We start from the raw sequence: 26,661 nt of genomic DNA, 5'->3' as shown, positions 1-26,661 counted from the left end.
AGTTGCTTTCTGTTCTTTTTTAAAAAGCTTCCCAATCCTCTAACTTCTCCCTAAATTTTGCTCTATTATATGCTCTCTCTTTCGCCTTTATGTTGTCTTCTCTTGTTAGCCATGGTTGTGTCATCTTGTCTTCAGAATGTTTTTTGCTATCTAGGATGTATGTATCCTGTGCCTTCCGAATTGCTTCCAGAAATTCCAGCTATTGCTGCTCCGTCATCATCTGTTAGTGTTCTCTTCTTTTCCAATCAATTCTGGCCAACTCCTCTCTTATGCCTCTGTAATTCTCTTTACTCCACTGTAATAACGATACATCTGACTTTTGCTTCTCCCTCTCAAATTGCAGGGCGAATTCGATCATATTATGAATATTTTCCCCTAAAGGTTCTTTTACCTTAAGCTCTCTAATCAATTCTGGCTCATTGCACACAACCAATTCAGAATAGCTGATCCCTTCGTGGGGTCAACCCTGAGCTGCTCTAAGAAGCCATTTTGTAGGCACCCTAGAAATTCCCCCTCCTGGAATCCAGCACCAACATGATTTTCCCAATCTACCTGCATATTAAAATCCCTCATCACTATTGTAACTTTGCCCTTTTGACATGCAATATTTATCTCCCGTTGTAATTTGCAGACCACATCCTTACCACTGTTTGGTGGTCTGTAGACAACTTCCATCAAAGTCTTTTTACTCTTGCAGTTTCTTAGCTCTATCCACAATGATTCAACACTTTCTGACCTTATGTCACCTCTTCCTAATGATTTGATTTCATTTTTTAACCAACAGAGCAACACTGCCCCTCCAGCTTCCTGCCTGTCCTTTCGAAAAAATATGTATCATTGTTCATTAAGCTCCCAGCTATAATCTTCTTTCAGCCATGATTCAGTGATGCCTACAACACCACACCTATCAATCTGCAACTGTCCTGCAAGTTCATCTACTTTATTCTGTAAACTGCGCACATTCAAATATAACACCTTCAGTCCTGTATTCACCCTTTTTGATTTTGTCTGCCTTTTGCCTTGTAACTCATCCTGTTGACTGCAATTTTGCCCTATTAATAGCCTCTCCTCAATACACAGTGCCTCTGTTTGTAAATCAGCTACCTCACTTTCAGCACTATCATCCACCTTTCCTATGGTACTTTTTTGCATTGCAATATATACAGCTCAGGACACTAGTTGTACCATGCTCAATTTTTTGTCTGAGGTCTTACTAACATCTGCCTCCACAGCCTTTCTTCTAACTGTTCTGGCACTCTGGTTCCCGTCCCCCTGCAACTCTAGTTTAAACCCCACCGTGCAGCATTAACCATGTAACAATTACAGCACGGAAACAGGCCATCTCGGCCCTTCTAGTCTGTGCCGAACTCTTACTCTTACCTAGTCCCACCAACCTTCACTCAGCCCATAAACCTCCATTCCTTTCCTGTCCATATATCTATCCAATTTAACTTTAAACGATAACATCGAACCTGCCTCAACCACTTCTGCTGGAAGCTCGTTCCACACAGCCACAACTCTCTGACTAAAGAAGTTCCCCCTCATGTTACCCCTAAACTTTTGCCCATTAACTCTCAACTCAAGTCCTCTTGTTTGAATCTCCCCCATTCTCAATGGAAAAAGCCTATCCACGTCAACTCCATCAATCCCCCTCATAATTTTAAACACCTCTATCAAGTCCCCCCTCAACCTTCCATGCTCCAAAGAATAAAGACCTAACTTGTTCAACATTTCTCTGTAACTTAGGAGATGAAACCCAGGCAATATTTTAGTAAACCTCCTCTGTACTCTCTCAATTTTATTGACACCTTTCCTATAATTCAGTGACCAGAACTGTACTCAATACTCCAAATTTGGCCTCACCAATGCCTTATACAATTTCAACATTACATCCCAACTCCTATACTGAATGCTCTGATTAATAAAAGCCAGCATATCAAAAGCTTTCTGCACCACCCTATCCACATGAGATTCCACCTTCAGGGAATTATGCAGCATTATTCCTAGATCCCTCTGTTCTACAGCATTCTTCAATGCCCTACCATTTACCATGTATGTCCTATTTTGATTAGTCCTACCAAAATGTAGCACCTCACATTTTTCAGCATTAAACTCCATCTGCCATCTTTCAGCCCACTCTTCTAACTGGCCTAAATCTCTCTGCAAGCTTTGAAAACCTACTTCGTCATCCACAACGCCACCTATCTTAGTATCATCTGCATACTTACTAATCCAATTTACCACCCCATCATCCAGATCATTAATATATATGACAAACAACACTGGACCCAGTACAGATCCCTGAGGCACACCGCTACACATCGTCCTCCAATCTAACACACAGTTATCCACCACTACTCTCTGGCGTCTCCCATCTAGCCATTGCTGAATCCATTTTACTACTTCGATATTAATGCCTAATGATTGAACCTTCCTAACTAACCTTCCGTATGGAACCTTGTCAAAGGCCTTACTGAAGTCCATATAGACAACATCCACCGCTTTACCGTCGTCAACTTTCTTAGTAACCTCATCAAAAAAATTCAATAAGATTTGTCAAACATGACCTTCCATGCACAAATCCATGTTGACTGTTCCTAATCAGACCCTGTCTATCCAGATAATTATATTCCATCTCTAAGAATAATTTCCGTCAATTTACCCACCACTGACGTCAAACTCACAGGCCGATGATTGCTAGGTTTACTCTTAGAACCCTTTTTAAACAATGGAACCACATGAACAATACGCCAATCCTCCGGCACCATCCCCGTTTCTAATGACATTTGAAATATTTCTGTCAGAGCCCCTGCTATTTCTACACTAACTTCCCTCAAGGTCCTAGGGAATATCTTGTCCAGACCTGGAGATTTATCCACTTTTATATTCCTTAAAAGCGCCAGTAGTTCCTCTTCTTTAATCGTCATACTCTCCATAACTACCCTTCTTGTTTCCTTTACTTTACACAATTCAATATCCTTCTCCTCAGTGAATACCGAAGAAAAGAAACTGTTCAAAATCTCCCCCATCCCTTTTGGCTCCGCACATAGCCGTCCACTCTGATTCTCTAAGGGACCAATTTTAACCTTCTACTATTAATATAACTGTAGAAACCCTTTGGATTTATTTTCACCTTACTTGCCAAAGCAGACTCGTATCTTCTTTTAGCTTTTCTAATTGCTTTCTTAAGATTCTTTTTACATTCTTTATATTCCTTGAGCACCTCATTAACTCCAAGCTGCCTATACTTATTGAAGATCCCTCTCTTTTTCCGAACCAAGTTTCCAATATCCCTTGAAAACCATGGCTCTCTCAAACTCTTAACCTTTCCTTTTAACCTAACAGGAACATAAAGATCCTGTACCCTCAAAATTTCACCTTTAAATAACCTCCATTTCTCTATTACATCCTTCCCATAAAACAAATTGTCCCAATCCACTCCTTCTAAATGCTTTCGCATCTCCACAAAGTTAGCCTTTCTCCAATCAAAAATCTCAACCCTAGGTCCAGTCCTATCCTTCTCCATAATTATATTGAAACTAATGGTATTGTGATCACTGGACCCGAAGTCCTCCCCAAGACTTACCTCCGTCACCTGCCCTATCTCATTCCACATTCCTGCTAGGATATTGGTCCCCCTCCAGTTCAGGTGCAAACCATCCCGGCTGTACAGGTCACACCTTGCTGGAACAGAGCCCAATGATCCAAAAATCTTATGCCCTCCCTCCTACACCAACTCTTTAGCCATGTATAATCCTCCTAGTTCTGGCCTTACTAGCAGGTGGCATGGATAGCAATCCTGAGACCACAACCCTGGAGGTCCTGTCCTTTAACTTAACACCTAACTCCTGAATTTGAGGTGAGAGTAATATCTGACCACTGGAAAACAGTGCTGGAGAGGTAGTAATGGGGTACAAACATAACAAGTCTTCACTGTGGAAATTGAAAATATCACTCCACTTTTTAAGGGAGGGAGGCAGAAGGAAGGAAATTATAGAACAGTTAGCCTGACTTCAGTGGTTGGGAAAAAGTTGGAGTCCACTATAAACATAGAATACCTCCTGCACAATACAGGGTCTTCGGCCTTCAAAGCTGTGTCGATAATGTCCTTACCTTAGAAATTACGTAAGATTACCCATAGCCCTCTATTTTTCTAAGCTCCATGTACCTGTCCAGGAGTCTCGTAAATGACCCTATCACTTCCGCCTCCACCACTGTTGCCAGCATCCCATTCCATGCACTCACCACTCTCTGTGTAAAAAACTTACCCCTGACATCTCCTCTGTACCTGCTTCTAAGCACCTTAAAACTGTGCCCCCTCATGCTAGCCATTCCAGCCCTGGGAAAAAGCCTCTGACTATCCACATGATCAATGCCGCTCATCATTTTATACACCTCTATCAGGTCACCTCTCATGCTCCGTCGCTCCAAGGAGAAAAGGCTGAACTCACTCAACCTATTCTTATAAGGCATGCTCCCCAATCCAGGCAACATCCTTGTAAATCTCCTCTGCACCCTTTCTATGGTTTCCACATCCTTCTTGTAGTGAGGTGACCAGAACTGAGCACAGTACTCCAAGTGGGGTCTGACCAGGGTCCTATATAGCTGCAACATTACCAGTCGGCTCCTAAACTCAATCCCATGAATGATGAAGGCCAATACACCGTATGCTTTCTTAACCACAGAGTCAACCTGCGCAGCAGCTTTGAGTGTCCTATGGACTCGGACCCCAAGATCCCTCTGATCCTCCAAACTGCCAAGTCTTACCATTAATACTATATTATGCCATCATATTTGACCTACCAAAATGAAGCACCTCACACTTATCTGGGTTGAGCTCTATCTGCCACTTCTCAGTCCAGTTTTGCATCCTATCGATGTCCCACTGTAACCTATGACAGCCCTCCACACTATCGACAACACCCCCAACCTTTGTGTCATCAGCAAATTTACTAACCTATCCCTCCACTTCTTCATTCAGGTCATTTATAAAAATCACGAAGAGCAGGCGTCCCAGAACAGATCCCTGAGGCACACCACTGGTCACCGACCTCCATGCCGAATATGACCCGTCTACAACCACTCTTGCCTTCTGTGGGCAAGCCAGTTTTGGATCCACAAAGCAATGTCCCCTTGGATCCCATGCCTCCTTACTTCCTCAATAAGCCTTGTATGGTATACCTTGTCAAATGCCTTGCTGAAATCCATATACACTACATCTACTACTCTACCTTCATCCATGTGTTTAGTCACATCCACAAATAATTCAATCAGGCTCATAAGCCAAGACCTGCCTTTGACAAATCTATGCTGACTATTCCTAATCATATTATGCCTCTCCAAATGTTCAGAAATCCTGCCTCTCAGGATCTTCTCCATCAACTTACCAACCATTGAAGTAAGACTCACTGGTCTATAATTTCCTGGGCTATCTCTACTCCCTTTCTTGAATAAGGAAACAATATCCGCAACCCTCCAGTCCTCTGGAACCTCTCCCATCCCCATTGATAATGCAAAGATCATTGCCAGAGGTTCAGCAATCTCCTCCCTGGCCTCCCACAGTAGCCTGGGGTACATCTCATCTGGTCCTGGTGACTTATCCAACTTGATGCTTTCCAAAAGCTCCAGCACATCCTCTTTCTTAATATCTACATGCTCAAGCTTTTCAGTCCACTGTAAGTCATCCTTACAATTGCCAAGACCCTTTTCCGTAGTGAATACTGAAGCAAACTACTCATTAAGAACTTCTGCTACCTCCTCCGGTTCCATACACACTTTTCCACTGTCACACTTGATTGGTCCTATTCTCTCATGTCTTATCCTCTTGCTCTTCACATACTTGTAGAATGCCTTGGGGTTTTCCTTCATCCTATCTGCCAAAGCCTTCTCATGGCCCCTTCTGGCTCTCCTAATTTCATTCTCAAACTCCTTCCTGCTGGCCTTATAGTCTTCTAGATCTCTATCATTACTTCATTTTTTGAACCTTTCATAAGCTCTTTTCTTCTTGACTAGAATTACAACAGACTTTGTACACCATGGTTCCTGTACCCTACTATCCTTTCCGTCACATTGGAACGTACCTATGCAGAACTTCACGCAAATATCCCCTGAACATTTGCCACATTTCTTCTGTACATTTCCCTGAGAACATCTGTTCCCAATTTATGCCTCCAAGTTCCTGCCTGATAGCCTCATATTTCCTTCCCCTTACTCCAATTAAACGCTTTCCTAACTTGTCTGTTCCTATCCTTCTCCAATGCTATGGTAAAGGAGATAGAATTGTGATCAAGTTTATACCTTTAAGGATCAAGTTTCAGGGTACTTGGAAGCACATGATAAAATAGACTGAAGTCATCATGGTGTTCTCAAGGAAAAATCTTGCCTGACAAATCTGTCAGGGTGTTGGGCCAAAGTAGAGGAATGGGCTGGTGATCAACCTCCTGCTCGTGAGGCTTTACTCGTCTCAGTGCAGTCTGCATCTAATGGGCTCTTGGATCGACTGTGACTGTGGCTTGTGGCTGTGCACTCACTTTTGTGAGTATTATTTGCTTGTTCTTTTTGTTTAGACGTTGTTTTCTGCACATTGGGTGTTTGATAGTCTTCCTTTGTTTTAATGGGTTCTATTGGGTTTCTTTGATTTCTGGCTGCCTTTAAGGAGACAAATCTCAAGATTGTATATAGAAACATAGAAACATAGAAAATAGGTGCAGGAGTAGGCCATTCGGCCCTTCGAGCCTGCACCGCCATTTATTATGATCATGGCTGATCATCCAACTCAGAACCCAGCCTTCCCTCCATACCCACTGACCCCTGTAGCCACAAGGGCCATATCTAACTTCCTTTTAAACATAGCTAATGAACTGGCCTCAACAGTTTGCTGTGGCAGAGAATTCCACAGATTCACCACTCTCTGTGTGAAGAAGTTTTTCCTAACCTCGGTCCTAAAAGGCTTCCCCTCTATCCTCAAACTGTGACCCCTCGTTCTAGACCTCCCCAACATCGGGAACAATCTTCCTGCATCTAGCCTGTCCAATCCCTTTAGGATCTTATACGTTTCAATCAGATCCCCCCTCAATCTTCTAAATTCCAACGAGTACAAGCCCAGTTCATCCAGTCTTTCTTCATATGAAAGACCTGCCATCCCAGGAATCAATCTGGTGAACCTTCTTTGTACTCCCTCTATGGCAAAGATGTCTTTCCTCAGATTAGGGGACCAAAACTGCACACAATACTCCAGGTGTGGTCTCACCAAGGCCTTGTACAACTGCAGTAGTACCTCCCTGCTCCTGTACTCGAATCCTCTCGCTATAAATGCCAGCATACCGTTCGCCTTTTTCACCGCCTGCTGTACCTGCATGCCCACTTTCAATGACTGGTGTATAATGACACCCAGGTCTCGTTGCACCTCCCCTTTTCCTAATCGGCCACCATTCAGATAATAATCTGTTTTCCTATTTTTGCCACCAAAGTGGATAACTTCACATTTATCCACATTAAATTGCATCTGCCATGAGTTTGCCCACTCACCCAACCTATCCAAGTCACCCTGCATCCTCTTAGCATCCTCCTCACTGCTAACACTGCCACCCAGCTTCGTGTCATCCGCAAACTTGGAGATGCTGCATTTAATTCCCTCATCCAAGTCATTAATATATATTGTAAACAACTGGGGTCCCAGCACTGAGCCTTGCGGTACCCCACTAGTCACCGCCTGCCATTCTGAAAAGGTCCCGTTTATTCCCACTCTTTGCTTCCTGTCTGCTAACCAATTCTCCACCCACACCAATACCTTACCCCCAATACCGTGTGCTTTAAGTTTGCACACTAATCTCCTATGTGGGACCTTGTCAAAAGCCTTTTGAAAATCCAAATATACCACATCCACTGGTTCTCCCCTATCCACTCTACTAGTTACATCCTCAAAAAATTCTATGAGATTCGTCAGACATGATTTTCCTTTCACAAATCCATGCTGACTTTGTCCGATCATTTCACCGCTTTCCAAATGTGCTGTTATCACATCCTTGATAACTGACTCCAGCAGTTTCCCCACCACCGACGTTAGGCTAACCGGCCTATAATTCCCCGGTTTCTCTCTCCCTCCTTTTTTAAAAAGTGGGGTTACATTAGCCACCCTCCAATCCTCAGGAACTAGTCCAGAATCTAACGAGTTTTGAAAAATTATCACTAATGCATCCACTATTTCTTGGGCCACTTCCTTAAGCACTCTGGGATGCAGACCATCTGGCCCTGGGGATTTATCTGCCTTCAATCCCTTCAATTTACCTAACACCACTTCCCTACTAACATGTATTTCGCTCAGTTCCTCCATCTCACTGGACCCTCTGTCCCTTACTATTTCTGGAAGATTATTTATGTCCTCCTTAGTGAAGACAGAACCAAAGTAATTATTCAATTGGTCTGCCATGTCCTTGCTCCCCATAATCAATTCACCTGTTTCTGTTTGCAGGGGACCTACATTTGTCTTTATCAGTCTTTTCCTTTTTACATATCTATAAAAGCTTTTACAGTCCGTTTTTATGTTCTCTGCCAGTTTTCTCTCATAATCTTTTTTCCCCTTCCTAATTAAGCCCTTTGTCCTCCTCTGCTGAACTCTGAATTTCTCCCAGTCCTCAGGTGAGCCACTTTCTCTGGCTAATTTGTATGCTACTTCTTTGGAATTGATACTATCCCTAATTTCTCTTGTCAGCCACGGGTGCACTACCTTCCTTGATTTATTCTTTTGCCAAACTGGGATGAACAATTGTTGTAGTTCATCCATGCAACCTTTAAATGCCTGCCATTGCATATCCACCGTCAATCCTTGAAGTGTCATTTGCCAGTCTATCTTAGCTAATTCATGTCTCATACCTTCAAAGTTACCCCTCTTTAAGTTCAGAACCTTTGTTTCTGAATTAACTACGTCACTCTCCATGTTAATGAAGAATTCCACCATATTATGGTCACTCTTACCCAAGGGGCCTCTCACGACAAGATCGCTAATTAACCCTTCCTCATTGCTCAAAACCCAGTCCAGAATAGCCTGTTCTCTAGTCGGTTCCTCGACATGTTGGTTCAAAAAACCATCCCGCATACATTCCAAGAAATCCTCTTCCTCAGCACCTTTACCAATTTGGTTCACCCAGTCTACATGTAGATTGAAGTCACCCATTATAACTGCTGTTCCTTTATTGCACACATTTCTAATTTCCTGTTTAATACCATCTCCGACCTCACTACTACTGTTAGGTGGCCTGTACACAACTCCCACCAGCGTCTTCTACCCCTTAGTGTTACGCAGCTCTACCCATATCGATTCCACATCTTCCCGGCTTATGTCCTTCCTTTCTATTGCGTTAATCTCTTTTTTAACCAGCAACGCCACCCCACCTCCCCTTCCTTCGTGTCTATCCCTCCTGAATATTGAATATCCCTGAACGTTGAGCTCCCATCCCTGGTCACCCTGGAGCCATGTCTCTGTGATCCCAACTATATCATAATCATTAATAACAATCTGCACTTTCAATTCATCCACCTTATTACGAATGCTCCTTGCATTGACACATAAAGCCTTCAGGCACTCTTTTACAACTCTCTTAGCCCTTTTTAATGCTTGCCCTGGATTTGTCGGCCTGCCACTTTTACTTTTCCCCTTTGTACTTTTTGCTTCTACGCTCACTTTACACCCCTCTGTCTCTCTGCACTGGTTCCCATCCCTCTGTTGTGAACTAACCTCCTCACACCTAGCCGCTTTAATTTGATTCCCACCCCCCAACCATTCTAGTTTAAAGTCACCTCAGTAGCCCCCGCTAATCTCCCTGCCAGGATATTGGTCCCCCGAGGATTTAAGTGTAACCCGTCCTTTTTGTACAGGTCACACCTGCGCCAAAAGAGGTCCCAATGATCCAAAAACTTGAATCCCTGCCCCCTGCTCCAATCCCTCAGCCACGCATTTATCCTCCACCTCATCGCATTCCTACTCTCACTGTCGCGTGGCACAGGCAGTAATCCCGAGATTACTACCTTTGCGGTCCTTTTTCTCAACTCCCTTCCTAGCTCCCTATATTCTTCTTTCAGGACCTCATCCCTTTTCCTACCTATGTCATTGGTACCTATATGTACCAGGACCTCTGGCTCTTCACCCTCCCACTTCAGGATATCTTGGACACGATCAGAAATATCCCGGACCCTGGCACCAGGGAGGCAAACTACCATCCGAGTCTCTGGACTGCGTCCACAGAATCGCCTATCTGACCCCCTTACTATCGAGTCCCCTATCACAACTGCCCTCCTCTTCCTTGCCCTACCCTTCTGAGCTACAGGGCCAGACTCTGTGCCGGAGGCAGGGCCACTGTCGCTTCCCCCGGGTAAGCTGTCCCCCCCAACAGTACTCAAACAGGAGTACCTGTTGTTAAGGGGCACAGCCGCCGGGGTACTCCCCATCACCTTCCTTTTCCCCTTCCCCCTCCTAACCGTGACCCATTTGTCTGCCTCCCGTGGCCCCGGCGTGACCACCTGCCTTCCACTCCTCTCTATCACCTCCTCACTCTCCCTGACCAGACGAAGGTCATCGAGCTGCAGCTCCAGTTCCGTAACGCGGTCCCTTAGAAGCTGCATCTCGATGCACTTGGCGCAGATGTAGACGTCCGGGAGGCTTGGAGACTCCAGGGCCTCCCACATCCGAGACAATGTATGTATAGTAAACATACATTGATAACAAATGTACTTTGGACTTTTGAACTCTGAGTTATTTGAGGAAATAGTAGGCAGGACAGACAAAGGAGATTCAGCGCATGTTGTCTACTTGGATTTTTAGAAGACCTTTGACAATGTATCGGATAAGAGTCTGCTTAAAAAAGAGCCCATGGAAAATTACTAGTATGGATAGAAGATTGGTAGGATGTCTCCTGCTGGCAAATGGGAATAAAGAGAGCATTTTCTGGTTGGTTGCTGGTGGTATTCTGCTGGGGTCAGTGCTGGGACCATTTCTTTTCACATTATATGTCAATAATTTGTGTGTCAGAATTGATGGTTTTGTGGCCAGGTTTGTGGATAATAACAAAGATAGGTGTAGGGGCAGGTAATGTTGAGGAAACGGAGCCTGCAGAACGACTTAGACAGATTAAAAGAACAAAAGAGAAGTTGATGTTACACTGAGTAAGAGAAATTAAATGATAAAGGCGGAAATAGGACAAATATTTGGAGGAGATGAAAATGTAAACTAATTACCCGAACTTCTTGAACAGTGTTGAGACCAGGCTTAATGTGGCTAATCAGAAGGATGTGACTCTGGAATGTCTTCCCTGGATCATGATAGGCATTTGAAGTGAAGGTGGATAAATATTTGATAGATTGAGAAACAGTGGGAAATGAAGAAATGCCACAGAAGAGAAGGCCAGCTATGGTAATTTTAAATGGTGTTGGGGGGGGGGGAATAGACTTGATGGGCCTGTTTGCCTACTCTTTCTCTTATTTCCTTGTGTAAGAGGTGTATTACTGTAGGTTTCATTGTGGTTTATAGTACAGGTTTACTGGCTGAGGATGGAGAGGTCAGATTGGGAATGTGACAGAAATCAAAGTTGCTGTAAGCTCGAGGACTGAACGGTGATGTCTCACAAAGTAATCATTCAGTCTGAAAACAGAAAATGCTCAGAAGGCTAGTTCGTGTCTGTGGAAAGTGAAACCGTTATTGTATCAGGTCCAGGAGCCTTCATCAAAGTTTGTTCTCACTAAGGTGGAGGAGATGACATCTTCACCCCCAAATGAAGGACAGGTAAATTGCTGCTTCCTGCGGGATGAGTAATTGGTGCTATGGTGAGTGGAAAGGGAGGAGGTAAAATGGAAAAGTGCTGTAACTTCCGAAGTTACAGAAGAAATTGTGTAGTTTTTATACTTGTAACTTAATACAAAGATACAAAGAGAGACAAGATACAATGATTCCTCAGACTCACTACAGTGGTCTCCTGTGGCAGAACCCTGGCCGAACTCGAGGTCTTCTACCTGAAATAACGAAGAAGGTTACACAATAAGTACACTTAATAATGAACAGCATTGATGCACTTTTACAGAATGAATTTGATGATACAACAAAGACCTACACTGACTGTACTCCCTGTGCATATTATAAATAAAATACATTTTTGAAAGAAGAATTTTGATCATTCTGTTTCAGTTTTATACAGTCAGTACTACAGACACAGAAAGATAGGCTTACTTAAAGCAATTTTCATCATCACAGAAGAGGTAAGGAAACTTTGAAATTTCTTCCACTTAAACCCAGCACCTACACCAGTATTGTGATCAACTACAATTCTTTTGCTGGCACTTTATTGATATGTTCTGTTGACTTTTTTAAAATTTGGAGTAAAAATTTAGATGGAAATGAAGATAAAAATACTTCAACATGTAGGACATCACAAGTAAATGAATTACAAATAATGTTACTTCATAGGACACTGGAGTTCTTAGGAACTGAAAACCACTTCCCTAAATCAATTTATTCAGAAAATTTTCAAAGATTCATAGCACATTTTATTATCAAAGAATTATACACCTTGAAATTTGTCTGCTACAGGCAGCCACAAAGCCAGAAATCCAAACAACCCAATTAAAAAAAAAACACTGGGCAGGGAAAGCAGCGGGAGTAGGCTCTAGGCTCAAGCCTCGGTCCCCGGTTCATCACACCACCGGGGTGAAAATGCACAACAGCCGGATCAGTTCACAGCCTCGGTGCTGTGGAGAAAGGAATAAACATTCACGGGAAAGCAAGTGAAATCAGCCTGACTCTCGTCTCTGTACTAGACACGTGGCTTCCAGTCTATCAGGGTCGACATTTAAATCATCCAAGGATCTGGATCCAAGCACACCGACATACCCGGGCCGCCCAGCCCAAAGCTGTTCTCGATCTCACCAAATTGGCTCGGCACTTGGAGTGACCCAACCTCGCACCAAGTTATGTGCATGGACATCCAAACTCTTCCGCATCGAATTCTCTCCAAATTGCTCTCTCCATCTTCGACAGTGGTACAAACTCCGCCTGTGACCCCAACTCGAATACGTTGTGCCTCACAATGCCCCAGCACTGCTCATCCCCTCCTCACTGTCTGTGGCAATAGTTCACCACAATTTGCTTCAGGAAAGTTTAGATTAGATTAGATTAGATTATGAGGACACGCAGTCCTCTTTTATTGTCATTTAGTAATGCATGCATTAAGAAATGATGCAATATACCTCCGGTGTGATATCACAGAAACACAAGACAGACCAAAACTGAAAAACTGATAAAAACCACATAATTATAACATATAGTTACAACAGAGCAAACAATACCGTAACTTGATGAAGAACAGGCCATGGGCACGGTAAGAAAAGTTCAAAGTCTCTTGAAAGTCCCACATCTCACGCAGACGGGAGAAAGAAGAAAATTCTCCTTGCCATGCCCGACCACAGTCCGACTCTGAGTCGTCTGAAAACTTCGAGGCTCCGACCAGCCCTCCGACACCAAACACCGAGCACCATCTCTGCCGAGCGCTTCGACTCCAGCCCCAGCCGCCAGCAGCAGGCAAAGCTGAGGATTTGGGGCCTTCCCTCCGGAGATTCTCGATCGCACAGTAGCAGCGGCAGTGAACCGGGCATTTCAGAAGTTTCTGCAGATGTTCCTCCATGCTTCTCACAGCTGTCTCCATCTAATCAGAATTGTGCACGACCCCTATTTAACAAATACGATATCATTTCACCAGAGAGGCTACGCACGCTGTGTTGCGCCACCATCTTCTCCTCCTGCAACTCCAACTCCAGGTTTATAAGGTTTATTGAAAAATTAAGCATAACACAAAACCCTGAAGCAAAAATGTATTTATAAATCACAAAAAAGCATGGGTATTGACTAAAACAAAAGCCTGAAATAAAAATGTATGTCACAAAAAGCATGGGAATTGATTAACATGGAGGCTTAAAAACTAGCAGCATCTGAGAAGAAACTATAATAGCCACAGCCAAGATCATTAGAAATCAAACCTAATGAAATGAATTTTATAGACTTAACATCAGAAAATGCAGGAAATGATCTGTGGAAACGGTAAAACTAGAATTTAGTTTCACTCGTGCAACTTTTCATCAGAAGATTTCATTCCCCACTCACAAAATTGAAAGCTTGAATATTTCCTATATCTTATTGTTTTTACTGCAAACTTCCATCACTGCATTGTTTTGCCTTTTGCTTTACAGCTTAGAAAAGGAGACACCTCCTGCTGCACAGATGTTATAACATCATCTCCATGGTGTTATAAATACATGAAACAAATTAAAGAAGATATGAAATTCTGTTTAGACCACACATAAATCATATTCCAGGATAATCAGCAAGGAGTTTAAAAGCTGCCAAATTTCTGTATTTTTTCTGTAATTTCTGACTGCTAGTTTGTCATATGCACATGTATACATAGGTGCAATGACAAATGTGATTTGCAGTAGCGTGACAGACATGTAGCAACTAACTGAAATATTCAAACAAAACTCAGCCTAGCTGGTTTAATATATTACCAGTCGAATACCACATCCACCAGTTCTATGGCATTACCCGTGCTCATCACCCCAAATGCACATCATTATATCCCCACCTATGATATTTGTACCCACTGAAATCATTGCCATAAAGCTGTTGTTGAAGTTCTGTGCATTTTGGCTACCACGTTTCCTACTTTACAATGACCACACATCAAAAGGACCTCAAGCACTTTGGGTATTATTTTGTGACTGTTTGTGCTGGATTTTAACTACATGTGATGTTTGTGATTGCACGTACAGTGTTTTGCATCTTGGCCTGAGAGAAACAATTTTTAAACTCTTCTCGGGCTTCTAGCTGGGTGCAGGTATTGATTTTAACCAACATTTCAATGACAAACTCTACTATCTTCTTCAGGGATGATGCCTGGGCATGTCTAGTCTGGTGGTATTTATACTCCATCGTCCATCCCTCCTAATTGGTTAGTCCTCATCCAATCAGGTTTCTGCTGTCCCACCTTGTTTACAATCGAATTCCAGATCTTACTTAGAGCGAGAACTTCATCTTTGTTAAAATTCTTCTCCTCTAGTTTTGTGCCGTCAAAGTCAATCCTATGGCCATTGCGAATGCAGTGTTCTGCTTCCACCGGTTTCTCCAGGTAACCCAAATGGATACACCTCCCATGCTCCATGATATGGGTTTCCACCATGTATTGCGTCTGGCTGAAATACACTACTCCGTATTCACAGGTAATCTTGTAAACACCAGCCGTTGAGCCCCAGGTCATCTTTGACCCATATAAGTTGTGATTTGAACTTCTTTATGGGTTTGTGGATGGTATCTATCTGGTATTTCTTCAGGATCCTTGCGATCCTTCCAGAAACCGTGGCAATATAGGGAAGACATGCAGTAGTGACGGGTTCCTCCTCGTTGTTAGGTTTCCTGGTTCTTCTGTCAGCCTTTTTAAGGGCCCGATTGATTTCCTTTACCTTGTAGCCATTCTGTAGGAACATGGTGCGTAATCATCTTATTTTCTTGTGGAGACTCTCCACGTCCGAAATAGTTTTTGCACTGTAATCTAAGTAGAGAGAACCGCTCTACATTGGGAGGCATAATGGTGGCTGTTATTGCTGAGGTAGAAGTCTGCATGAGTGGGTTTCTGACAGATGCCTTGTCCGAGGCTACTGTCTGGTTTCCGTCATATTAGAATGTCCAGGAATGAGAGGCAACATTCATCTCCATCTCCATCATAAATTGAATGTTTGGACGTATGCTATTCAGGTGGTTGTGGAACTGTGGAGTGCCTGGAGGCCATGAGTTGTATATCGGGCAGTGGAAACTCACACTGAGGAGCATAGGAGGTGTATCTGTCTTGGTTATCCAGAGAAACTTGCAATGGCTGTACGATTGACTTTGACAGCACAAAACTACTGTGCTACACCTGGTGAAGGAAGCCACTGAAAGATGGCAGTGTCAAAACATTGGTTAAAATCGATACCTGTACCCAGCTGGAAGCCCGAGAAGAGTTTATTCATTGCATATGCCGGGAAGCAAAAGATCCTTTTTGAATAATGTTTTATTTAGCTATATACATGTGTATGGTTGAATGATAATAAACTTAAACTTGATTTTATAAAAGGTGTGAGAAAGATGTAAGACAAATTGATTTCCCTATCCCTGCCCCTGCCATGTTTCCTGGGTATCACTGATGACTGACCAATCGACCTGGTTCATTTTTCAGAACTAGGAAGATAAAAATACAGTGGATTCTGGTTAATTGGGACACATCAGGACCAGTACATTTTGGCCCAATTAAGTGACTGCCCCAATTAGCTGAAGTTTCAATGAATTGACAATATTACTTACATTCTTCATATACACGAGGAGTAAAAATCTTTACGTTACATCTCCATCTAAATGTGAAATGTGCAATATAGTAATTTGTAATAAATATTATGCACAACAGGACAGCCAATATAACATAGAAAAGCAGTTGCATCAGCACGAATTAAGCAGTCTGATGGCCTGGTGGAAGAAGCTGTCCTGGAGCCTATTGGTCCTGTCTTTCATGCTGCGGTACCACTTCCCGGATGGTAGCAGCTGAAACAATCTGTGACTTGGGTCCCCATTGATCCTTCATGTACTTTTTACACACCTGTCTTTGTAAATGTCCTGAATAGTGGGAAGTTCACATCTACAGATGCGCTAGGCTGTCCACACCACTCTTTGCAGAGTCCTGTGATTGAGGGAGGTACAGTTCCCATACCAGGCAGTGATGCAGCCAGTCAGGATGCTCTCAATCGTGCCCCTGTAGAAAGTTCTTAGAATTTGATGGGTCATACCAAACTTCTTCCACGGTCTGAGGTGAAAGAGGTGCTGTTGTTCCTTTTTCACTACACAGCCAGTATATACAGACCTCGTGAGGTCCTCGGTGATGTTTATGCTGAGGAACTTAAAGCTGTTCACCCTCTCAACCCCAGATCCATTGATGTCTATAGGGGTTAGCCTGTCTTCATTCCTCCTGTAGTGCACAATCAGCTCCTTTGTTTTTGTGACGTTGAGGGAGAGGTTGTTTTCTTGAGACCACTGTGTCAGGGTGATGACTTCTTCTCTGTAGGCTGCCTCATTATTATTTGAGATTAGGCCAATCAGTGTAGTGTCACCAGTAAATTTAATTAGCAGAGCAGCCGGTGGTGACACAGTTATAGGTATACAGAGAGTAAAGGAGGGGGCTAAGTACAGAGCCCTGAGGGGCACCTGTGTTGAGAGTCAGAGGGGCAGAGGTGAGGGAGCCCACTCTTACCAACTGCTGGCGATCTGACAGGAAGTCCAGGATCATAGAAACATAGAAAATAGGTGCAGGAGTAGGCCATTCGGCCCTTCGAGCCTGCACCGCCGTTTATTATGATCATGGCTAATCATCCAACTCAGAACCCCGCCCCAGCCTTCCCTCCATACCCCCTGATCCGCGTAGCCACAAGGGCCATATCTAACTCCCTCTTAAATGTAGCCAATGAACTGGCCTCAACTGTTTCCTGTGGCAGAGAATTTCACAGATTCACCACTCTCTGTGTGAAGAAGTTTTTCCTAATCTCGGTCCTAAAAGACTTCCCCTTTATCCTCAAACTGTGACCCCTCGTTCTGGACTTCCCCAACATCGGGAACAATCTTCCTGCATCTGGCCTGTCCAATCCCTTTAGGATTTTATACGTTTCAATCAGATCCCCCCTCAATCTTCTAAATTCCAACGAGTACAAGCCCAGTTCATCCAGTCTTTCTTCATATGGAAGTCCTGCTATCCCAGGAATCAATCTGGTGAACCTTCTTCGTACTCCCTCCATGGCAAGGATGTCTTTCCTCAGATTAGGGGACCAAAACTGCACACAATACTCCAGGTGTGGTCTCACCAAGGCCTTGTACAACTTCAGTAGTACCTCCCTGCTCCTGTACTCGAATCCTCTCGCTATAAATGCCAGCATACCATTCGCCTTTTTCACTGCCTGCTGTACCTGCATGCCCACTTTCAATGACTGGTGTATAATGACACCCAGGTCTCGTTGCACCTCCCCTTTTCCTAATCGGCCACCATTCAGATAATAATCTGTTTTCCTATTTTTGCCACCAAAGTGGATAACTTCACATTTATCCACATTAAATTGCATCTGCCATGAATTTGCCCACTCACCCAACCTATCCAAGTCACAAGACAGGGTGAAGGCCAAGGTCTCGAGCTTCTTGTCGAGCCTGGAGGGAATCATGGTGTTGGATGCTGAACTGTAGTCCAACAACAGCATTCTCACAGAAGCATCCCTCAGATATGTAAGGACGGTGTGCAGAGCTGTGGCAATTGCATCGTCTGTTGATCGGTTGTGTCGGTAGGCGAATTGTAGGGGGTCTAGTGTGGGTGGCAGCATGCTGCAGACGTAGTCCGTGACCGCCTTTCCAAGCATTTGCTTATTATTCCGGTGAATGCGACAGGACGCCTGTCATTCAGACATGTTATCTTGGTCTTTTTAGGTACAGGGACAATGGTGGATGTTTTGAAGGAGGAGGACACTCTACACTGGGAGAGGGAGAGATTAAAAATGTCTGTACACACACCTGCCAGTTGTGCCGTGCACATCCTGAGATACTTGCCCTTGGATGCTGTCCGGTCCCGCAGCCTTTTTGGCTGTCCACCTGTTGGAAACACTGGCAAACTTCGGCTTCAGAGATGACCAAGCTGCCAGTTGCATCAGCTGCAGGTCTCCTCCGGGGCTCCATATTGGTGACATTGAATTGAAAGTAAAAAAAAATTAGCTCATCTGGGAGAGAGGCATCGATGTTGGAAACTCCGCTGCATTTGGCTTTGAAATCTGCTTTGGTGTGCAGACCTTCTCATAAGCTGTGGGTGTTGATGGTGGAAAGTTGAGTCTGAATCTTGTTTCTGTATTGTTGTTTTGCTGCCTTGATGACTTTGCGTAGTTCCTAGCTGCAATTCTTGAGCTCTTGCTGATTACCAGCAGTGTAAGCTCTGCCTCACGTGGTAAGTGCTGCTCGCGCGGAACTGTTGATCCAGGGTTTCTGGTTTGGAAAGACCTTAACCGATTTCTGGGTGACAACATCCTCAATACACTTCCGGATGAAACTCGCGACCCCTTCCATGAACTCATTGAAGTAGTTAAAAAAGTATAAAAAAGATAAACTGAGTAACAAATTATAAATTTAAATGAAATTCAAAATGAATTAGAATGTTATCAATACTACTGCAGTATTATAAAATTGTGTATTAGTTCCTAATACTTATTGACAGAGGAATTCATTTGCGTTGCATTCTTTTTACAGTAAATGAACAATATCAGGGCACACACCTAGTGCAGATAATGGACTGCCTTCATACCATGCTATCGACAACTGCATCCTCCACATCTTCATTTTCATTGTAACATTGTTGGTATCCTCAAATTCTCTGTAGTATCTAACTTTTTGATGTAGTGAAATTGTTTCATTTTCACTCTTGGTCATTTCTGGCATCTCCAAGCCTGAATGCTTGAAACTGCAGCGAGCAAAACAATTGTAAATTGTCTTGCTATTTATTTCTCATCAACCATCAGTGACAAAAATTGCTGTTTTTCTTTAACACACGCTACTGACTCTATTTAAAAACTGTTCACTCGAAGCACAGTGTTGTTTACCAGCCACGCAAGTGCACGTGACTGATGCCAGAAACTGTTCAGCATTAGTCCCCTGCTCCAATTAAGCAGCACAGTGTGCCAAATAAATGAAGAGAATCCCAACTATTTTTTCGATTAGATTTTGTTCTTTAAGAGTTGTCCCAAATAAGCGGCTGCTCTGATTAACCAATGGCCCAATTAACTGAAATCCACTGCACATCACCAGGTGTTGCGAGTTTTCCTTTCTTTGCCACAAATGAATCTATATATCCATAATTTAACCAATGAGTCAATTCCAGTGTGACAAGGAATGGGAAGCTTACAACTTCTTCATGCTGGTATATTCAATAATTTGAACTTCAGCCAACCACAGCATGTACTTGAGTTTCCTGTCTTTCTTTTGCTAATTTCTAACTAAGTTGGTCACATTTTGCTTAGATGTGAGCATGCACAATCCCCAAGGGGAAAAGAAATAATCCGTCAATACACATTGATAATCTTTTGGGTTTCCAGGTGAGAGGGACGGTAGGTGGGTGGTGGAGGAGAGAGGGGCTTCTTTCACCAACTACCTTCCATTTCCTCACATAATCACCACCACCCCCACCCACTTTCCTCCTCACCTGGTCTCATCTATCATCTGCCCACTTGCACTCCTTCCTCTCCTCCCCATCTTCTTATTTTGGCTGCTTCCCCCTTCCTTTCCATACCTGATGAAAGGTCTCAGCCCGAAATGTCATCCAAAGATGCTGCCTGACTTGCTGAGTTCCTCCATCATTTTGTGTGCGGCTCTGGATTTTCTTAATGCAGAATCTTGTGTCCATGAGGTGAAACATGTTGATATAAACAACCTGTAGCTTACCTCTTTGGGCTGAGTTGGTCCAACGAGGCTGTGGATATCGTCCCTGATACCATGGGCGATGGGTGGAGTGTGCACCCTGGAAAGTGTGATGGCTACCCCTACCATGGAAGTCAGGCATTCTTCTTCCTATGAAACATATGAAAGATCCATTGACTGAAAGGTTTAATGGATGAGGATCATTTTGATGACTCTGGGCCAGTACTCACTGGGGTTTAGAAGAAATGGGGGGGTTTCGGGGATCTTATTAAAACCTATTGAATATTTAAAGGCCTAGATAAAGTAGATGTGGGGAATCTAGGATCAGAGGGCACAGCCTCAGATTTGGGAGAGGCCCTTTTAGAACAGAGATGAGGAAGAATTTCTGTAGCTCGAGGGTGGTAAATCTGTAGAATTCATTGCCACAGACAGTTGTGGAGGCCACATCACTGGGTACATTTAAAGCAGAGTTTGATAGTTTCTTGATTAGTAAGGGCATCAAAGGTTACGGGTAGAGGTAGGAGAATGGAGTTGAGAGGGATAATGAATCAGCCACGGTGGAATGACTGAGCAGACCAAATGGGCTGAATAGCCTAATTCTGCTCCTATGTCTTATCGTTTTATGGTGTCAAGCAACTGCTGTTATTTTACTCAAATGCGGGCGCTGGGTGTTGAGATAAATACTATTTAGCATCATAGAGCAGTGGTTTTCAACCTTTTCCTGCTCATGGCCCACTTCTGACCTGCGTTTAGCTCTGTGATGGGTGTTATGTGTGTGGTCAAAGAGGAGCAGAGATTAGACGTGCCGCAGCTCCCCCTCCCCCTTTACACACAGGCCAAGTTGTTTTGCTACCTCATTTGCATAATCTAGCATATTTTATCGTTCATTCCATTCAGGGTTCCAATTAAATTACATACATTCATTTTGTTTTGTTTATGTACTTTAGTAACATTTTATTAAACAGTAAACTTACCGTGGTCCATTTCGAAACTTCTTTTTATTTGATACCCTTATGAAATCCTGCACGGCCCCCTGTGGGCCATATGGCCTATGTTGAGAATGACTGACAGACTACTACAGCACAGAGGCAGACGTTTTGGCCATATAGTTTGTGCCAAACTGTTATTCTGCCCAGTTTATTGAGTAAGCTCACAAGCCATTTTTTTTTTGGCTTTCAGTTCAAACCTGGAACTGAATCTGTTTATCTTGATCCCATTATGAATGAGTATGTGTTTCACTGCTGCACATACGGCAAGTACTTTCTCCTCTTTAACTTCAGTTTCTGAGAAACTGAGCATACAACTATAGTGTTCTCCATTTACTCTTGAAGCTCCGAAGCTCTTGTTACAGTTTAGTGTTCAAAGCTAGCCTCAATATTTGAAGTCAAAGTGTCTTTACATTTCATTGCCTCAGTAAAGCATTCACACCAGACATTCTCTCTTCTTCCTTCTCCCATTGGGCAGAGGGTACAAAAATCTGAAAGCGCATACCACCAGGCTCAACTGCTTCTATTCCACTGTTATCAGACTCTTAAACAGACCTCCTACACGATAAGGTGGACTCTTGACCTTTCAATCCTGCACTTTATTGTTTCACTTCACTGTGCTTTCTCTGTACTCTCATTGTTACTGCTTTACCTTGTTCTAGCTCAATGCACTGTGTAATGATTTGAAGTGTATGAACAGTATGCAAGAGCAGCTTTTCATTGTGTCTTGATACAAATGACAATAATACACTGACCAATTGAATATAATACCAGCGTGAAAGTCACACTAAAGATGCTTAACTGAAAATCCAATTCACTTCCTTATAAATTTTCTACTAAAAGTATCCTGCTTTGACTGCAGAAACATTTCACTGATCCTCTCCAAACCCAACAATTCTCATTCTGCAAACTAAATCATCTGGACTTCAGTACATTATCGAGGCACAGCAGGGGTGCTAAGTGAGATATATCTGTTTCAATAGGTGCCAAAAATATGAAAGAACAATCAGAGGTTCTCCTGGTATCTGGTTTTCATTGCTCTACGAAACAATGTCATGATGGCATACACGGTCCTTTAAATGCCATCTTATCAATGTTCCTGTAATATCTCTGTGTACAAAATGGGTACAGGTTTCCCCCGCCATCCGAAGGTAGAGCGTTCCTATGAAACGGTTCGTAACCCAGAATGTCGTAAGGTGAAGAAACAATTACCATTTACTTATATGGGAAAAATTTGTGAGCATGTAAATGTCGGCCCAGATCAGAGACGACGCAATCGGCAGTCGCCTCTGATCTGGGCTGACAATTACGTGCTGAGTGGCACCTAATTAATTAGCTTATTTATTTCGGCTTTTTTCTTAAAGATGTGTTGGGTGCATCCCGGCTACCGCTGCATTTTCCGCGGCAATGTATTGGTCCGTGGCCCGGGGGTTGGGGTGGTGGAACACTGGGGTGTCATCTCATCGTTGTCTGTTTCCATCAGGGCAGGTAGGTCATCTTCTTCTATGTCTGCCTGCCTTGATTTCGAAGGTCGAGGTTCTTCGTCTGCTGTGGCTGATGTGGAAGGCTTGAAAAACGACAGTATGCTTGACTGCTTAGCCTCGCGCATTTTTCTATCATACAGTTCTTTGTAAGCACTCAAACCATCCTGCAAATATGCCCTAAACCGACGTACCTTTTCAAAATTAAAGTCATATTTTTCTGCAATCATTGTTGTCAATTGCAGCCAAAATCTCACGCAGTTGCTTCACGTTCTGTTCCTGGACGACTTCACTTTCAGTCCATTTGCTACTGCATTCGGTTTCGATTATTATCCTTTCCTCTTCCAATTACATCAATAGACAATAGACAATAGGTGCAGAAGTAGACCATTCGGCCCTTCAAGCCTGCACCGCCATTCTGAGATCATGGCTGATCATCTACTATCAATACCCGGTTCCTGCCTTGTCCCCATAACCCCTGATTCCCCTATCCATAAGATACCTATCTAGCTCCTTCTTGAAAGCATCCAGAGAATTGGCCTCCACTGCCTTCTGAGACAGCGCGTTCCACACCTCCACAATTCTCTGGGAGAAGAAGTTCCTCCTCAACTCTGTCCTAAATGACCTACCCCTTATTCTTAAACCATGCCCTTTGGTACTGGACTCTCCCAGCATCTGGAACATATTTCCTGCCTCTATCTTGTCCAATCCCTTAATAATCTTATATGTCTCAATCAGATCCCCCCCTCAATCTCCTTAATTCCAGCATGTACAAGCCCAGTCTCTCTAACCTCTCTGCGTAAGACAGTCTGGACATCCCAAGAATTAACCTAGTGAACCTACGCTGCACCTCCTCCACAGCCAGGATGTCCTTCCTTAACCCTGGAGACCAAAACTGCACACAATACTCCAGGTGTGGTCTCACCAGGGCCCTGTACAAATGCAAAAGGATTTCCTTGCTCTTGTACTCAATTCCCTTTGTAATAAAGGCCAACATTCCATTAGCCTTCTTCACTGCCTGCTGCACTTGCTCATTCACCTTCAGAGACTGATGAACAAGTACTCCTAGATCTCTTTGTATTTCACCCTTACCTAACTCCACACCGTTCAGATAATAATCTGCCTTCCTGTTCTTGCTCCCAAAGTGAATAACCTCACACTTATTCACATTAAACGCCATCTGCCAAGTTTCTGCCCACTCACCCAGCCTATCCAAGTCACCTTGAATTCTCCTAACATCCTCATCACATGTCACACTGCCACCCAGCTTAGTATTATCAGCAAACTTGCTGATGTTATTCACAATGCCTTCCTCTAAATCATTGACGTAAATCGTAAACAGCTGTGGCCCCAATACCGAGCCCTGTGGCACCCCACTAGTCACCACCTGCCATTCCGAGAAATGCCCATTCACTGCCACCCTTTGCTTTCTATCTGCCAACCAGTTTTCTATCCATGTCAATATCCTCCCCCCAATGCCATGAGCTCTGATTTTACCCACCAATCTCCTATGTGGTACCTTATCAAATGCCTTCTGAAAGTCAAGGTACACCACATCCACTGGATCCCCCGCGCCTATCTTCCTGGTTACATCCTCGAAAAACTCCGATAGATTAGTCAAGCATGATTTGCCCTTGGTAAATCCATGCTGGCTCGGCCCAATACTATCACTGTTATCAAGATATGCCGCTATTTCATCTTTAATAATGGACTCTAGCATCTTCCCCACTACTGATGTTAGGCTAACAGGGCAATAGTTCTCTGTTTTCTCCCTCCCTCCTTTCTTAAAAAGTGGGATAACATTAGCCATTTGCCAATCCTCAGGAACTGATTCTGAATCTAAGGAACATTGGAAAATGATCACCAATGCATCCGCAATTTCCAGAGCCACCTCCTTTAGTACCCTAGGATGCAGACCATCTGGACCTGGGGATTTGTTAGCCTTCAGTCCCATCAGTCTACTCATCACCGTTTCCTTCCTAATGTCAATCTGTTTCAGTTCCTCTGTTATCCTATGTCCTTGGCCCATCCATACATCTGGGAGATTGCTTGTGTCTTCCCTAGTGAAAACAGATCCAAAGTACTTATTAAATTCGTCTGTCATTTCTCTGTTTCCCATAACAATTTCTCCTAATTCATTCTTCAAGGGCCCAACATTGTTCTTAACTATCTTCCTTCTCTTCACATACCTAAAAAAACTTTTGCTATCCTCCTTTATATTCCTAGCTAGCTTGCGTTCATACCTCATTTTTTCTCCCTGTATTGCCTTCTTAGTTAAGTTCTGTTGCTCCTGTGACGAAAGTACACATAGACTAAGATGTTAACTGTCCTGTGCTGGCACCAGTGGGATCAGCAGTTGGTCTGCCACCTGTCTTCAGGAGAAAGAGAAATAAGGAAAACAATGGAGCAACATTTGGAGATGTTAATGAAGAGACGGGAGAGCTGTCAAGACCGGCTCCTCTTTGAACCCTGAACTGTTTGAAGTGATGGACAGGCGATTCACCAGCAGGGGGATAAAAAGGGACAGGTTCGCTAAGGCAAGACACACACGACACCACGAGGTAACGAGACCCTGGAAGCGGTGCGCCTCCCACAAGTCGGTGGGAGTTTTGGAGGGCTGGTCGCGGGACCAAGCCATAGACGCACAGGGTGGAAAGGTACGATCGGCGAGAACCTGGTGTGTGTCCGCCCTTGCCTGGATGCCAGGTTCACCGCAGAGAAACGATCGTATCTGGAAATGGAGGGGTCACAGTCAGTGACCTCAGAAGACATCACAAAGGGCTCGCCCGAAAGCTGACTGCGAAGAATATTGAAGGTCTGTGTGGAAGCCGTTTGAATATTCATTCGTTTTTGCTCTCTCTCTCCTTCACTGTCCATCACCACGGCAGTGATTACTGTGAACTGAACTGAACTCAATTGAACTGAACTTTGCGTCACTTTGAAACTGGTCATTTACCCCTAGGCGACGATAGAGCTTGTTTGATCCTGTTATCCTAATTCTGTGTACATGTGTGTTTATCATTGCTGAATCGTTGCATTTATTATCCTTTTGATTAGAGTACTGTGTTGCTTATTTCTTTAATAAAACTTTCTTAGTTCCAGTAATCCAGACTCCAACTGAGTGATCCATTTCTGCTGGTTTGGCAACCCAGTTACGGGGTACGTAACACTCCTTAAAAATTTCCCAATCATCCGTCTTCCCACTCACCTTAGCTCTGTTATATTTCTTTTTTAATGCCATGCTATCTCTGACTTCCTTTGTCAACCACTGTGGCCACTTTCCCCCCTTTGAATCCTTCCTTCTCCAGGGGATGCTCTTCATGTATCAGCTCTTGGTCATGGGATGCCAAAACCTCTTCAACATCATCTTCGTCAAATTCCACAAGCCAAAACTCACTTTGTCCTTACTTTGTTCACCATGATCGAAATGCTTAATTATGTGTAGTTTTACGCTAAGTGTAACATCTTTACGAGCTCTTTCAGGCTTTTCCGATACCGTAGAACTCATCTTGCTTACGGCTGCTCGCAGGCACGTGTTTAAGCAACGCCGGCTAGAATGCAGTTCCGGGGGAGGAGCTTGGCTGCTCAGGGCGCGCGCTGCCTTTTTTCGTAACAGTGAAAACACCTTCTGTTAGCGAAAACAGGTAACTAATGTAGGTCTTTCGTAACAGCGAGGTTTCGTAAAGCGAACGTTCGAAAAGCA

General features: G+C 43.6%; 1 protein-coding gene across 4 annotated transcripts in view; it reads right to left on the bottom strand.

Annotated features, from left to right (window-relative positions):
• The window catches only part of fam120b (family with sequence similarity 120 member B), a 207,792-nt gene that overhangs the window by 26,903 nt on the left and 154,228 nt on the right, over nucleotides 1-26,661 (bottom strand). For all 4 annotated transcript variants that reach the window (XM_063056615.1, XM_063056614.1, XM_063056617.1 and 1 more), the window contains exons 9-10: nucleotides 20,516-20,641; nucleotides 11,952-12,000 (exon numbers count right to left, since the gene is read on the bottom strand). In XM_063056615.1, coding sequence (XP_062912685.1) covers nucleotides 11,952-12,000; nucleotides 20,516-20,641 — 175 coding nt within the window. The remainder of the gene's footprint in view (nucleotides 1-11,951; nucleotides 12,001-20,515; nucleotides 20,642-26,661) is intronic.

Source organism: Mobula hypostoma, chromosome 8, assembly GCF_963921235.1.
Source record: "Mobula hypostoma chromosome 8, sMobHyp1.1, whole genome shotgun sequence".
In the NCBI taxonomy this organism is placed as follows: Eukaryota; Metazoa; Chordata; class Chondrichthyes; order Myliobatiformes; family Myliobatidae; genus Mobula; species Mobula hypostoma.
This window is presented reverse-complemented; position numbering and strand designations above follow the sequence as displayed.